Raw genomic sequence first — 14,773 nt, forward strand, 5'->3', positions numbered from 1 at the left:
CCTTCAATTAGACTTGCTGCAGTACCAGAAACAACAATGACCAAATAAATCTCTTTTAAACGGATCCTTAACTATCCATTAATAATGGTGACTAAGTTGAGGGACAGTTCACCAGTAAGACCAGTAAGATTGGTGCTAGGTGTCACAGTTGTAAAAGGAAACAAACTAAATTGAGGTTACTGGCAGAATAGATTTTTAAAAATCCAAGTCAAAGACAAAGTTGATGGAGTATTCAAAACAAATTTGGGAGATGAAGGGGATCTGAGCCCTAGTTAATTGGCTAAACTGGACAAATAGCAGTGAGAAACATTGAAGTACAGTTTCTGTTGTCATGAGGTTACAACAAACAAGAGACCCTTTGTTCCACTGAGTTATGTGTGAACAGAAAACTTTCTGATTATAGTAAAAGGTTTGTAGCAAAACTTGAATAAAAGGATTTAATTAACAAAAAAAGCCTAAGATGATTAGAGAGACAATGAGGATGCAAGAAAAATTCAAAAAAGTGAAATTCATAGATGAGTAATAAAACTATGATCAAAAAAATGGGAAAAACACTAAAAAAATTCAATCCATCACCATAAAGAGTAATGAAAAATCATTTGAAAGTGCACTAAGAGGAAAAGAATAATCAAAAGAAGCAAGAAGCCACAAAGGGGTGTAAAAGACAAATTTTACTTGAGGTTTCAACTCCGCCAGATTAACCAACTAATAGGGTAAAGCCAGCAAACACATGGGAATACCACCTACTGCAAGCTCTTCACTAAGCCACAAACCATTCTTGGAATTTTATGACTATTCTTTCACTATTACAGGAACAAAATATTGGAATTCCTTTCCTGACACTACCGTGGTTATACATCAACCAGATGGACTATCATGAAGATAGCTTACCATCACCTTCTCAAAGGCAACTAGGAAGGACAGGAAATGCTGGCCTTGCTAGCAAGGCCCACTTCCCATGGAAGAATAACAGAATTAATGTTAAATGATATAGAAGATAATAGGTACTTTGCTTCCTTTTTAATAAAGGAGTATAAAAAAAAGCTTGAACTCATAACAAAGAAGGAGAAGAAAGTGGAAGGAAAACAAAACGTTTTGTAAATGCAAAGCATTGTTTGCTTATTTAGGATGTGTAATCTTGATAAAATCACACAGAGGATGTCTGAAAATAAAAGTGAAGTACATGGAATTTGGGGGAACATACTAGTGTGGATCAAGACTTTGTTAATACACAGAAAGCAGAGAGTAAAAATAAGCAGATCATTCTCAGAATGGCAGGCTATCACTAGTGGGGCCAATACTGGGCCCACACCATTCACAATCTATTGAAAAAAATTTGGATGTGGGACCAGTTGTAATATTTCCAAATTTGCTTCAAGGAAACTTGACCAGACTGACGAAATGAGCCAGAACATGTCAGATGGAATATGGTGCAAATAAATGTGAAGTTACTTACTTTAGTAGAAAGAAAATTTAAAGGCAGAATATTTCTTAAATGAGGAGAGGAACAAAAGGGATCTTGATATTATTATCCATGTGTTTCTAAAAGCTATTATGCAGCTACAGTAAGCAATTTGAAGGGCAAATAGTATGTTCATAATTACTTCAAGGAAACTGGAGTACAGAATTTAGAATGCCATCCTGCAGTGATATACAGATTTGGTGAGACTCCAACTGGACTTATGTTCTCCTCATTTAAGGATGGATATACTATAGGGAGTCCATTGAAAGTTCACCAAGTTAATCCCCAATTGGCAGGATTGTTTTATAAGAAGAGATTGAGAAAACTGACCCAGTATTCTCTGGAGTTTCAAAGAATGAGGGCAATCTCATTCAAACATACAAAATCCTTAGTGGATATAATCTATGTATGTAGGTAGGATGCTTCTACTGGCTGGTAACTCTAGAATCAAGGAGGAAGATGGGGAGCATATTCTCAGTTTAAGAGCAAGCCACGTAAGTCCGAGTTGCGAAGAAATTTTTTCATGCCGAGTTTGGTTAACCTTTGGGATTCTCGACCTCAGAGGGCCACGGAGGCCCAACCGTTGAGCATGTTCTAGACAGAAAACAGCAGGTTTCTGGGGATCAATGACAGTAAAGTGATTAGAATGGGAATTACAATGGGAAAATGGCAATGAGGTAATGATCAGCCATGATGTAGAGTGGCAAGGCAGCCTCACTGAGCCAAATGGCCTACTCATGATCCTAATAGTCAATCCTAACATTTTTAATTTACTTCTGAATAACAAATTTCAGTTTGTATCTTAAAATTTAATTCAGTTTGTCGAGTCACAAATGCTAAAATGAGTAATGAAATAAGAAACTAGATGCATGTCACTGTATCTCTCATTTTCTGCACATATACAGGAAATACTGTTTGTGCATTTGGACCACAGATAAATGTAGCATAGAATTTGTGTAAATTAATGTTCATGCCGCAATAGCTGCTAAGTAAAAATGTGTGCAACCTTTTCTGTGCAGCAAGAACTAAATTATCAGAAAAATGTTTTCTGTATCTTGACACAATATACAAGATCACAAAAAAAATAAACAAAAACACCTTTTGTTGCAATTCACTTATGTTTCAAATTCCCAATCTTTTGGTCTGCTTCAGCCTGAATTCTTCCATATTAATAGTGAGAATGGAAACTTGACCACATAATTTTCAAGATTAACATTAGAAGCATATCAGGAAATTCAAAAGACTTGTCACATGGAAGAATATTACTATTGAAAAACTTTTACCTAAGTGATTATATGGAGCCTTAACAAATATAACATACAAGAGGAAACTGGACAGATCCAAGAAGATATTAAAAGAAATGAAAAAGTAAGAGAGAAATCGTGATAACTTTAATGTGGAAATAGCTGTGGCAAGAAAGAGGCAGTAGTGAAAGTAGCAACAACATTAAAGACAGGCATAAACACAACTTCAACAGTTAAGTTTGTCACTTGGGATGATTGGAAATTTTAGAAGACTGGTCAAATACACCCTTGACATGGAATTTAGATGATGACAATGTAGGGATAACTCTGACAGAGATAATAGCTCTAAAGAAAACCATTCATCCTAAGATTCTTTGATTCTCTAAATAGATTCTAAATTAATCTATTCCTTAAATTCAAAAAAAATGAGGTAGGCACCTGTCTGTGAACTCTTACAGCACGGAGTTCAAAGTTCAGCTGTGGCACTGTTTTTGAAACATCAAGCCAAAACTGGACCTCTTCCATTGAGAGAGAAGAGTATTGATTCTAAGTTGTTCTCACACACTTCCCATTTACAAGCTACAGTGTACAGTCACTGAGATATGAAAATTCGTGTCTAGCTCACTTTCTTGGTCATTAAAATTGCGTTGCATGAAAACCAGAGGAAGGAAACCTTAGAGAGTAATAAACAAATTGAAAAAGTTTAATATAATTTGAGCAAATAGATCAAATCTTGAACCATACTAAATAACTTTTGTCATACAGAACTTCCAATAAAATAAACCTCAGGCATTGCATTATTAAAAAACAAATATGAGTTTAAACCATGAAAGTAATCTGCACAAAAATAATCAAAGTATGAGTTTATACTGAAAAAAACTAAAAGAAAAATTTTAAAAATTAAACAAAAATTACAAAAATATCAAATGCTGGTTAACACTTCCATTGTATTGATATTAATTCCTATATCAGGCATGCTTTTAAAGACTATTATTTCAATCACCTTAGAAATTGAGCACCTACCTGATATTTTGTGGAGTGGTGGTTTAGCTGAAAAGAAAGAAGTGAACTGAGTCTCACATAATAATGTACTTTTGAAGTCAGGAATTAAAAATTCTGAAAACATACAGATCAGTCAGCATCTGGTAAGAAAAAAAAATAACTTTTCTGTCTTAATGAAAATGACTTTATTTTCTTGCAGATAAAGTGCAGATTTTGGACAAAATAGTTTGAGACCTGAGCTATTTTGAGCTGCATGTCTTATTTATTTGCTACCCATATTGTACAGGTGTCATGCAACTCACTCCATGTGAGGGGCTGGCACCTATACCGATCCAGGCAAGAGTCAGGGCCAAATATATAAGTTTCAGTCCAGGAAAAGTGCCAAACAAAAACACTGAACATCCCCTACGATGTTTCTAAGAAGTCATCAGTGATCTCTTTATGGAAGGTTTCTTTATATCTTGATTTGCCCTTTATAATTGCCATCACATTTACATAAGCCCTACCATCTCAGGATCCTACCCAAGATGACTGTGGCTAGAGTTCCAATGTAATCAGGTCAGAATGTGGGTGTTGCAAGGGCAGCAATTGTTACTCAACCCTAATCGTCCTTGAACTAAGTGGCTTGCTAGGCCATGGATCTGGAAGCATGGAGTCTACAGCAGGTAAGGATGGCAGAATTTCTCCACTAAAAAATATTACTGAATCAAATGAAGTTAACTGGTCTAATCTCCATTTTCTTTCCATTGTCAAGAGCTCTAAACTGTAATGCAGCTTTACCAATATAATGACTCATTCATCCTCACAGAATCACTGGTATTGGAACAAAGGAGAGCTGCAAACTGAGAAATACATTAAATAACTCACTGTTTTAGTTTTTACCTTACCTTTCTCTTTAAGTTTTGGTTTCACATGCTTCATAGTTTCTGCTTATACATAGAGAATGAAGAATTGAAATAGATTCAATACTATTGAAATTATGATGTAATTAGTCATCCAAAGAAAATATTAACTATATTGTGTACACAAATGGAACTGGTAATATTACACAAAATATGAAGTGGTCATTATCCCCAAAAAAGGCTATTTGTTGCATCAAATTTCTGCTTCTTTTACAGGAAACACCATTGCATATAGAAATTAAATTCAGGTGTAAATTTCATGGCTGCATATAAATTCATTCAGAAACCAAGGCCACTTTTACACACACAGTCATTAGTCCAGCTTCTGCCTACCAAATATGAATTATACCAATTTCCACAGAGGATGGACAAAGCTGTACCAATCTAATGGAAAGCAAGTCAAGATAAGTATTGTAAAGTTAGTCCCCTGCAAGTTCAACTTCATCAACTATCCCACGTAGCTTTGCAGTCTTCTTTGGGACAGATCACTTGACTCAGCAGAATCTCTTCAAAGACAGTTACGTGTCATTAAAATGGACACATTTACTGTCAATGTCATTGATTAGAGTGCAGCAACACAGACTGAAACACAGTTTTGCCTCACTACCCTGCAGGTTGGCATTGTTTGGAACGTACATCTAAGTGGTCTTCAAGGATAGAGTTCCCAGCTCTAGATTATAAGAAAGACAGGAAAACTGTGACAGCAGATCAACCACATGACCAGTTACTGCATTTTAGAGAGAAATATTACAGCTTGCTTTAAGAATGTAAGGTCTAGAAGCTGCAGTAGTCAATTCAGCCCCTTGAACCTACTCTGCTATTTGATACAAACACGGCTAACCTCATCTCAGCTTCAAGTCCATCTTCCTGCCCACTCTTCATAACCTTTCAATCCATTACAAATTGAAATCTGTCTATTTCCTCCTTAAAATTTATTCAATAGCCCAACATTCATCATATTCTGGGCTCATAAGTTCCACAGATTCATGACCACTGAGAGAAGTAATTTCCCTTCACCTCTGTTTTAAATATGTTGACCCTTATCCTGAAACTATGTCATCTCATTCTAGATTGCCCTACAAAACATCTGCACTATGTGTACTGCATCAATCCCCTTTAGCATCTTGTAACCCCTCAATTAGATCTCCTTTTGTTCTATAAACTCCCATGTGTGTAAAGCTAAACTGCTCAAAATAAGATAAATCCCTCGTGGCTGGAATTGATTTAATAAACCTCTTTTGAACTGGCTCCAATGAAGCTACATCTCTCCTAAAGCAAGGGGTCAAGCTTGTCCACAATACTCCAGACAAGGTTTCCCTAATGCTTTATACAGTTGCAACATCACTTTCCTACTTTTGTACCTATTCCTTCAGGAAACAAATGCCAGAATTCCATTTGCCTCCTTCATTAACTGGCATACATGCACACTAGTTTTCTGTGGTTCATGCAAGAACATCCAAATCCTTCTGCACTGAAGCACTCTTAAGTTTTTCTCCATTTAGATCATAAATTGCATTTCTATTCCTTCAACCAAAATGGATAACCTCACACACTTAGTCATATTAAAGTTCATTTGCCAAACTTTGGCCCATTCACCTAACATATCCATATCCATTTGAGAATTTCTTATTTCTTCAAATTACTTTCCCAGATATTTTTGTGTTTTCTGCAAATTTGGCCATAATTGCTTCAATCCCTGCATCCAATTCATTACTATAAATTGTAAGTGGTTGGAGCCTGAACTGAACTGAACTCTCTCAAAGTTGCCTTGGTCACTTCTCAATATAAGGTAAAAACAAGGACTGCAGATGCTGGAAACCAGAGTCTAGATTAGAGTGGTGCTGGAAAAGCACAGCAGTTCAAGCAGCATCCGAGGAGCAGGAAAATCGACGTTATGGCCAAAAGCCCTTCATCAGGAAGGGCTGTTTCCTGATGATGGGCTTTTGCCCGAATCATCGATTTTCCTGCTCCTAGGATGCTGCCTGAACTGCTGTGCTTTTCCAGCACCACTCTAATCTAGAACCCACTTCTCAATATCAGGCTGACAGTGCTGAGGAGAAAGTGGATGCCCTGCTCCCTCCCCACAGAGACTTTCATGGACAGTGACCAACAGTAGAAGAGGCTGATACTGTTTGAATCCAAAAATTGTCAAGAAATAGGAAAATGGAGAATCACTCGGTTGCTGTGATGTCATGGAGATGGAGGTACAAAAATAATTGTACCACTAAGGCAATCACATGGTATCCTGACATGTGAAGTTTTATTATAAAGATAGTCATCTCACCTTCAGTCCCTCTCTGTGTAATAGAGTCAATGTAGTTATATGTGAGTAATGTGCAGAAACATCAATAAGCATTGAATCCAGAATATTTATATTGGTCCGTAATATCATAGACTTTTAAATGGTTAGTACTGTGAAGAAACTTCAAGATTTCTGATACTTAGAGTCTGACTATCAACAGTATATGTTGTAGGGCTAAATATTAAACACAAACATCAGCAGGTGAAGGGAGAAAGGATGGTGGGTAGATATTGACACAATGTTGGTGTAGAGGCGTGCGGAGGCATGGAGATGGGGAAAGGAACATGGGTTGGTATGGAAGCAGGGTAGGTGGGTCTCAGGTGGCAAAGAGGTATGAGGACAAGGGGCCATGAGTGTCGATGCAGGTGCATAGGTTGGCATGGATGGGGCAGAGAGTGTGAAATAAATGAGGGGGTGAGAGCAAGAACTTTATTTTCTGTTTCCATCTTTATTTTTAAAGTTTGAGCACCTTGTCACAGTTCTGAGGTAGGTTTTCCCATCCAACCTGCCTCATGAACTGGCAACCTCTTATGTTCATCTGACTCCCAATCCATCCCAGTCCACAATCCCCATGACCAACTTTGCAATTGCAGATAGCCATTTTAAAGGTCAGGAGAGTGTAGCCTGGATTTCTTCTGAATTTGCACATTGTCACCATTTCGTATGCATGGAGCAAAGTGCTCAAGAAGGTAAGTTTGCCAAATTTGCATATGAGGATTGTTTGGTTAATTATTTTATTTGTACAGGTTGGATATCTGTAATCCATATATCCAAAACCCAAAAAGATCGAAAAGCTGAAGATATCTTCAGAATCAGGCCTGAACGGATCTTTAGATACACTGATTCTGGGCCCTCTGGGGAAAGAAAAACTTCATTTGGCCTCAAAATAAAGCTAAACAGACCTAAAGGTGAAGTTTTCTTTTCCAAAGGACCCACATAGACCACAGCGGATACAAAAACTGAAAATATCTTATATGTGAAAGCCAGTTGGTTCTGAGGTTTTCAGATAAAGAATTCCCAAACTGCCCTTTACCACAATCTTGATTATCAAATTATTTTCATAAGATAATCCAGTACAGGTAAATGTTGTATCTAATTAACCTATTTTCCATTTCCTTTCCATTGTCAAGGGGAGGACTACTGTGGAATGTAGTTTTCAACGGAATAACCATACATCCCCAAAGACATAATTTCAGCATTGGAAAAACAGAGTGGGAAGGTTGGAAGCATAATTAAATTTCTTATCAGTTTAATGGTTTCATTTTGTGTTACCTTTCGTTGCAGGTTTTGGTTTCATCTGCTTCACAGTTTCTTCTTCTAAAGATTTAATGAACAATTGATTAGATTCAATAATAATCATACATATGTGAATATTGGCCAGATATTAGTTGCATAATTCAACATAGTAACTGTGTATACGCAATAGTTAAAAATGACTGTATGATGACTTCTAAAAACGATTACCCATTGACTACTGTTTTTACAAATGGTTCACAAATACAACCGGAGAACTTTCACAGCTACGTTTTTAAAACTTATATAAAGGCATATTGATAATATCCCATTTACTTGCAAATATTAAATCCAGTTTATATCAGAAATTATCATGTATCCACATACAAGCCAACAATAAATCTTTAATAAATCTTTGCAGCTTTCAACTGGACTTATCCAGAATTCCCTATTGTCCAGAGCTGCATAATTTATCACTTACACAAAGTCAGTTCTAAAACTGCCTTTCAATATAGAAAGAGAAAAGAACATATTTGTGAGAAAAATTAATAGTGGATTCTCAGCTGCTCCATATTTCAGCAGGTGCTTTTAACAATGGCCAGTAAAATCAACAGGGGCATGAGGATGCCTTAGGTTCTAGACATCTCTGACCATAAACCTGGCAGAAAACTGGTTGGACTCCTAAGACATTAACATAGTCCCATGGTTGAGCAAAATCTGCACTGCAACGAATCTTTCAATTTCTGGCTCCTGCTAAATACAATTGTTATTTTCCACTAGTTCAACAGGCAGTGTAAATGTGTCCCATAAGTAAATGATAATCAATAAGCTCAAGTTGAAATGTGTACAAGCTGGTAAACTTGTTAGATATTAAGTTGAAAATTATGTTGTTGATTATTTATACTTTACTATTTGCTTTGTTATTACAAAATTCTCAAATAATTTTTACAAGATGATCTTTGCAGCTTTCAACTGGACTTATCCAGAATTCCCTATTGTTCAGAGCTGTAAAAATTTGGAGTTTAATAATCCACCCCTGCCCATAGAATCAATACTTGCATTAATTATTTGCCATTGGAAGAAAGAACAGCTAGCAGTTTGGCAACAACTTAAAATCTGATCAATTCATTCATTCACGAAGTATTTCTGTTACCTTTCTTGGCAACTTTTGGTTTCACTTGTTTCACAACATCTGCCCCTAAACATAATTCAAAATTAATCAATCCTCTGACACATGCATATAAACTAGTTAGTAATTTCATAAGATCTATACACAATATATTATATATGTGTATGTATACAATGCAATAAAAAGGGGTGATTTTGTGGCATTACAATCTTGCCTGTGCAGGGAAATGTGGTGTTATTGGCCCCAAAATGATTTCCAATGAAAGTTTTCAGCAGCAATAAATCTAGGTGTGAATTACATAAAATCATACAAGGTAATTTTAGGTGAATTCATTTAGTCTGAACACCACTCTCAAAGTCTGACCACTGCTACAAAGACAGATGACAGAGGTACAAAACAGCTTAAAGCAAAGACATGTGCAGATAGAAAGAGTGGTGGGACTCATTGAAGTTTGCAAAGCTAGCAACTCATTCTCTGATGTGCTGCATCATCTTCAAATAATCATATAATATTTACAGAAAAACTAGGTACATAGGTGCTGGGTAGTAACACAGTTTGGTCAGAGAGTCAGGTGATGGCCATATCTCTTGAATGCTGACATTTCCGCCACCTCCAAATGGACCCCACCACCAGGGATATATTTCCCTCCCCACCCCTTTCCACTTGACGCAAAGACCGTTCCCTCCGTGACTACCTGGTCAGGTCCACACCCTCCAACAACCCACCCTCATCTCTTGGCATCTTCCCCTTCCACCGCTGGAATTGCAAAACCTGCACCCAAATCTCCATCCAAAGCCCCAAAGGAGCCTTCCACATCCATCAAAATTTCACTTGCACATCCACCAATGTCATTTATTGTATCCGTTGCTCCTGATGTGGTCTCCTCTATGTTGGGGAAGTGCTTTAGGGAACATCTCCAGGACACCCGCACCAATCAACACCACTGCCCCGTGGCCCAGCTCCCCCTCCCACTCTGCCGAAGACATGCAGGTCCTGGGCCTCCTCCACTGCCATTGCCTCACCACCTGACACCTGGAGGAAGAACGCCTCATCTTCCGCCTCAGAACACTTCAACCCCAGGGCATCAATGTGGACTTCACCAGTTTCTTCATTTCCCCTCCCCCCACCTTATCCCAGTTCCAACCTTCCAGCTCATCACCATCCTCATGACCTGTCCTATGTGCCAATCTTCCTTCCTACCTATCCGCTCCACCCTCCTCTCTGACCTATTATTTTCATCCCCACCCCCATCCACCTATTGTACTCTTTGCTATCTTCTCCCCCGTCCCAACCCCCTCCCATTTATCTCTCCACCCTGGATGCTCCCTGCCTTCAGTCCTTATGAAGGGCTTTTGCCCGAAACGTCGATTTTCTGGCTCCTCGGATGTTGCCTGACTGGCTGTGCTTTTCCAGCACCACTCTAATCTAGACTCTGATTTCCAGTATCTGCAGTCCTCACTTTTGCCTACATCACTTGAATGGCTGTTTCCTGCCATTAAAAAGAAATCAAGGCAGAAGTTGAGCTTGCAGAGCAGAGGCCAACTACAGAAAAAATATTCAAGGGTACATGCAACCAACAATATCTGGAAACTGAAATATGAAGAAATTTCCTTTTCCTGCAGGTCACTCAAAAAAGTCATAAACCTCATAAATCTGATGGAAGAGAAATGTGGAGTAAGTAGAGTTTCCCAGCCCAATAACACATAGAAGAAACTTAGTTTTAAAAGGAGTAGAAAAAGATGGTGTTCTGATATTTTTTATATTCTGCTTTACTCTGGAACACAGTGTCATGAACCAGTTTGAATCTGTGAACTATAACATCTCACAGATCTAGCGTGCAAAATATGTGCAACCGTTTGCAATGGATATTTTACAGAAGGGCCTGTACCGTTCATAATACAAACCAAAACTTTCACTAAATACCTTTCAGATGCCTTCTACTCTAACCTTCAAATGTTAAAAGGTGTGAACAGTTATCACAAAAACCTAACAAGTGAGAAAGTTAATCATGTGAAAAGTTTGAGAGCAAAATGAGAATCAGAATTCACTCAAGGAACGTGCAATTTGGATCAAAGTATAAGTTATGTAATTACCATTTTTTATGATACTGGTGATAGCCACAATGACGTCTCCATTTAACTGTCAGCTGTCTCCGCAATGAATGTAACACATTGAAAACTCACCATGCTAGCTGACAAGCCTGACAAGTTGGGGTTGCATAAAATCAATATTTGTACATGCAAGACAGTGCAAAATATTTCCACTAAAAATAATTATTGGACATGATGTTAAATTTGAGTTTGGTTAGGAGAACGTTGAGGAGAAGCAGACCTCAATTTGGATTCTATTCTTTGTAAAGTCTGCAGTAAAGAGCCACATTGCACTAAAATATAGAAATCCTTCAATGGATAGCGCAACATTGAAATTCTGTACACTGTGTCCTTGTATTTATTACATAAAGCAGTGAATCAACTGGTTTCAAATCAAGACATCTATTTAGTGAGCAAAGGTATCAGAAATTTAGAAATACTGTAAACTGAAAAATTATGCCCTGTTCACTTTGAATTTGCTGGCAGTTCTAGTCATAAACCTCTACAGCAAACAAACATAAAATCTTCACAGAAGTCACTCACCTGTTACATTTGACTTTAATGCTGTTCAAGAAAAAAATGATTACACCTGAGTGAAAATGAATACACCTGATTTTTGAAAGAGAAAATTCTCTATTCATAGTGGATTAATCTGTCTTTGAAAGTGTTGCGTCAGACAATTTTTCCTCATTCAAGTAGTAAAAGTTTAATTGTGGCAGATTATTTATGAGACCCCTTCAGTGGCTGGATGATTTGGTGATGGGAAAAAAATGTTCAGTTGCGCATTATATAAGACAAAAAGCCATTTCATAATATTTTTCGATGTCGTTAGACATCAGGACAAAATGGGGTTCCTCAGCCTTCATATGCCAGAAGTGTATGTGCTGGGTGCAATCTTCCAGAACGTGAACTCCTAACTGGCCTCTATCATGATCGGAGGCGAATCAGTGGACTGGCAAATGTGGAACCTCAGCATCTTGACCAGTCAGGGTGGGAATGGGTGAGATGGATCGGGAAGCAGTGCATTCATGTAGAGCACATCTCTCTGATGTTCGTGGAATTAAAATGTGATGAAGTTCAAAGCTTGTTACCCCCCTTGGACTGGAGCATAAGCCCTTCTGAGTAACAGTTTGGGCACCAGCTGCTTCATGCCTTCAATCACAGTAAAGGGAGACAGCTTCCATTCAGATAGAGGCAGACTCTCACCCTACCAAGTGACAAAATGCCAATGAGGGCTGCAAAAGTATTCTTAGCTCTCTTTGGTGACTTTAATCATCTCATTGTATTAATGTTGTATCACATGCATCCCTATTTTACAGGATTCCCACTCCAATCACATTAAAGGGAATTAGGAAAAACAGCCATCTGCGTAATGCTCTACAACAAGCATCAGAGATCCAACAACATTTAAGTATTATTTCTTTGCTTAATATACCATGTGCATCATTGTAAAGACCAGCTTTTGTTCCGTATATCTAATTACTTTGGAGGTAAGTGCTTGCGAGGCCATTTCAGCTGGCAGTTAAAATTAACCAGATTATTGGATCTGGAGTCACATGTAGGCCAAATCAGGAAAGGATGGCAGATCTCATTTTAGAAAGGCAACTATAAAAGAGGTTATTTTTAGTGTGGTCTAGTGGCTCAGTGGTTAGCATTGATGCCTCACGGCGTTAGGGAGCCAGGTTCAGTTCCAGCCTCAGGCAAATATCAGTGTAGAGTGTGTACATTCTCTGTGTCTTTGTGGGTTTCCTCTGGGTGCCCTAGTTTCCTCCTGCAGTCCAACAATGTGCAGGTTAGATGAATGGGCCATGCTAAGTTGCTCATAGTGTCCAGGGATGTACAAGCTGGGTGGATTAGCCATGGAGGAGAAAGTGAGGTCTGCAGATGCTGGAGATCAGAGCTGAAAATGTGTTGCTGGAAAAGCGCAGCAGGTCAGGCAGTATCCAAGGAACAGGAAATTCAACGTTTCGGGCATAAGCCCTTCATCAGGATTAGCCATGGGAAATGCAGGATAATGTAAGGGGAAAAGGTCTGGGTGGGATGCTCTTTGGAGCGTCAGTGTGGACTTGACGATCTGAATGATTTACTTCCACACTGTCGGGACTCTTTGACTTTAACAGTTTCACAGTTATCATTACTGAAATGAGTTTTTACCTTCAAATTTTGTTAATTCAATCCAAATAATCCTCAGCTGTTATGATCCACAGCATTAATCTGTGTCTTTTGATTACTAGTTCAGAAACATTAAAACAATGTCAATGCCTCCTCTTAAATCTCTCAGAATATTTGTGTTTCTTGTTTACAGTGAATATATAAACCAGGAAGGAAGTGCAATGTGTAGTTGTCCCAATATCAATCATTTTACACCATTTATCAAAGCCAAAATTATAAATTGTAAAGTTGCATAAACATACAGATGTTACTTTTCTAATTTATTCAGGGGGTGTTGGCATCACTGGTTGACCAGCATTTAATGCCATCATAACTGCTTTGGAACTAAGTGCGATGTGAAGTAATTTCAGACTGCAGTTTCAGATGGAGTCAGCCACATTGCTGTGGGTCTAAAGTCACATGTAGGCCAGACCATGTTACGACAAATGCTTTCCCTAATCTTTTACAAAGATTAACAGTGATTACATGGTTATCATTAAAACTAGCTTTTAATTCCAGATTTTGATTGCATTCAAATTTCACCATCTGCCAAAATGGGATTTGAACCTATATCCCCAGAACGTTAGCCGGCAGTTTGCAATAACCATTTAGATTAGATTAGATTAGACTTACAGTGTGGAAATAGGCCCTTCGGCCCAACAAGTCCACACCGACCCGCCGAAGCGCAACCCACCCTACCCCTACATTTACCTCTTACCTAACACTACGGGCAATTTAGCATGGCCAATTCACCTGACCCGCACATCTTTGGACTGTGGGAGGAAACCGGAGCACCCGGAGGAAACCCACGCAGACACGGGGAGAACGTGCAAACTCCACACAGTCAGTCGCCTGAGTCGACTGACTTATCAAAGAAGTAAGTTTGCCAGATTTTACTCCAGCACTGTTTGGTTAATTGTGTTAATTGCACTTTTCCATGACTTTCTATTAATTTTGATCATTGTTACCTCATACAGTTTGAATGGTCTAAACTTCATTTTATTTCCATTGTAAAGAGAACAGAAAATTAGAACACACTTTGCCTGATGTGATGTCCATTCATTAACTCATTGGCAATTTTATACTTGTAACATGAGAAAAAAGTAAGGTTAGAAAAACGTGTAAATATAGTTTGTGTGTTACCTTTCTCTGTGGGTGTTGGTTTTACTTGCTTCTTGGTGACTGCCTCTAAACATTTAATGAAGAATTAGTTACCTTCAGAAACAATTATAACTTTATTGTACACGAATAGTATTAT

General features: G+C 38.1%; 1 protein-coding gene across 1 annotated transcript in view; it reads right to left on the minus strand.

Annotated features, from left to right (window-relative positions):
- Positions 1 to 14,773, minus strand: part of trdn (triadin) — a 426,623-nt gene that overhangs the window by 48,170 nt on the left and 363,680 nt on the right. The window contains exons 47-52 of the mRNA XM_060854831.1: positions 14,659 to 14,703; positions 11,908 to 11,928; positions 9,299 to 9,343; positions 8,185 to 8,229; positions 4,596 to 4,637; positions 3,730 to 3,756 (exon numbers count right to left, since the gene is read on the minus strand). Coding sequence (XP_060710814.1) covers positions 3,730 to 3,756; positions 4,596 to 4,637; positions 8,185 to 8,229; positions 9,299 to 9,343; positions 11,908 to 11,928; positions 14,659 to 14,703 — 225 coding nt within the window. The remainder of the gene's footprint in view (positions 1 to 3,729; positions 3,757 to 4,595; positions 4,638 to 8,184; positions 8,230 to 9,298; positions 9,344 to 11,907; positions 11,929 to 14,658; positions 14,704 to 14,773) is intronic.

Source organism: Hemiscyllium ocellatum, chromosome 3 (assembly GCF_020745735.1).
Source record: "Hemiscyllium ocellatum isolate sHemOce1 chromosome 3, sHemOce1.pat.X.cur, whole genome shotgun sequence".
NCBI classification, from domain to species: domain Eukaryota; kingdom Metazoa; phylum Chordata; class Chondrichthyes; order Orectolobiformes; family Hemiscylliidae; genus Hemiscyllium; species Hemiscyllium ocellatum.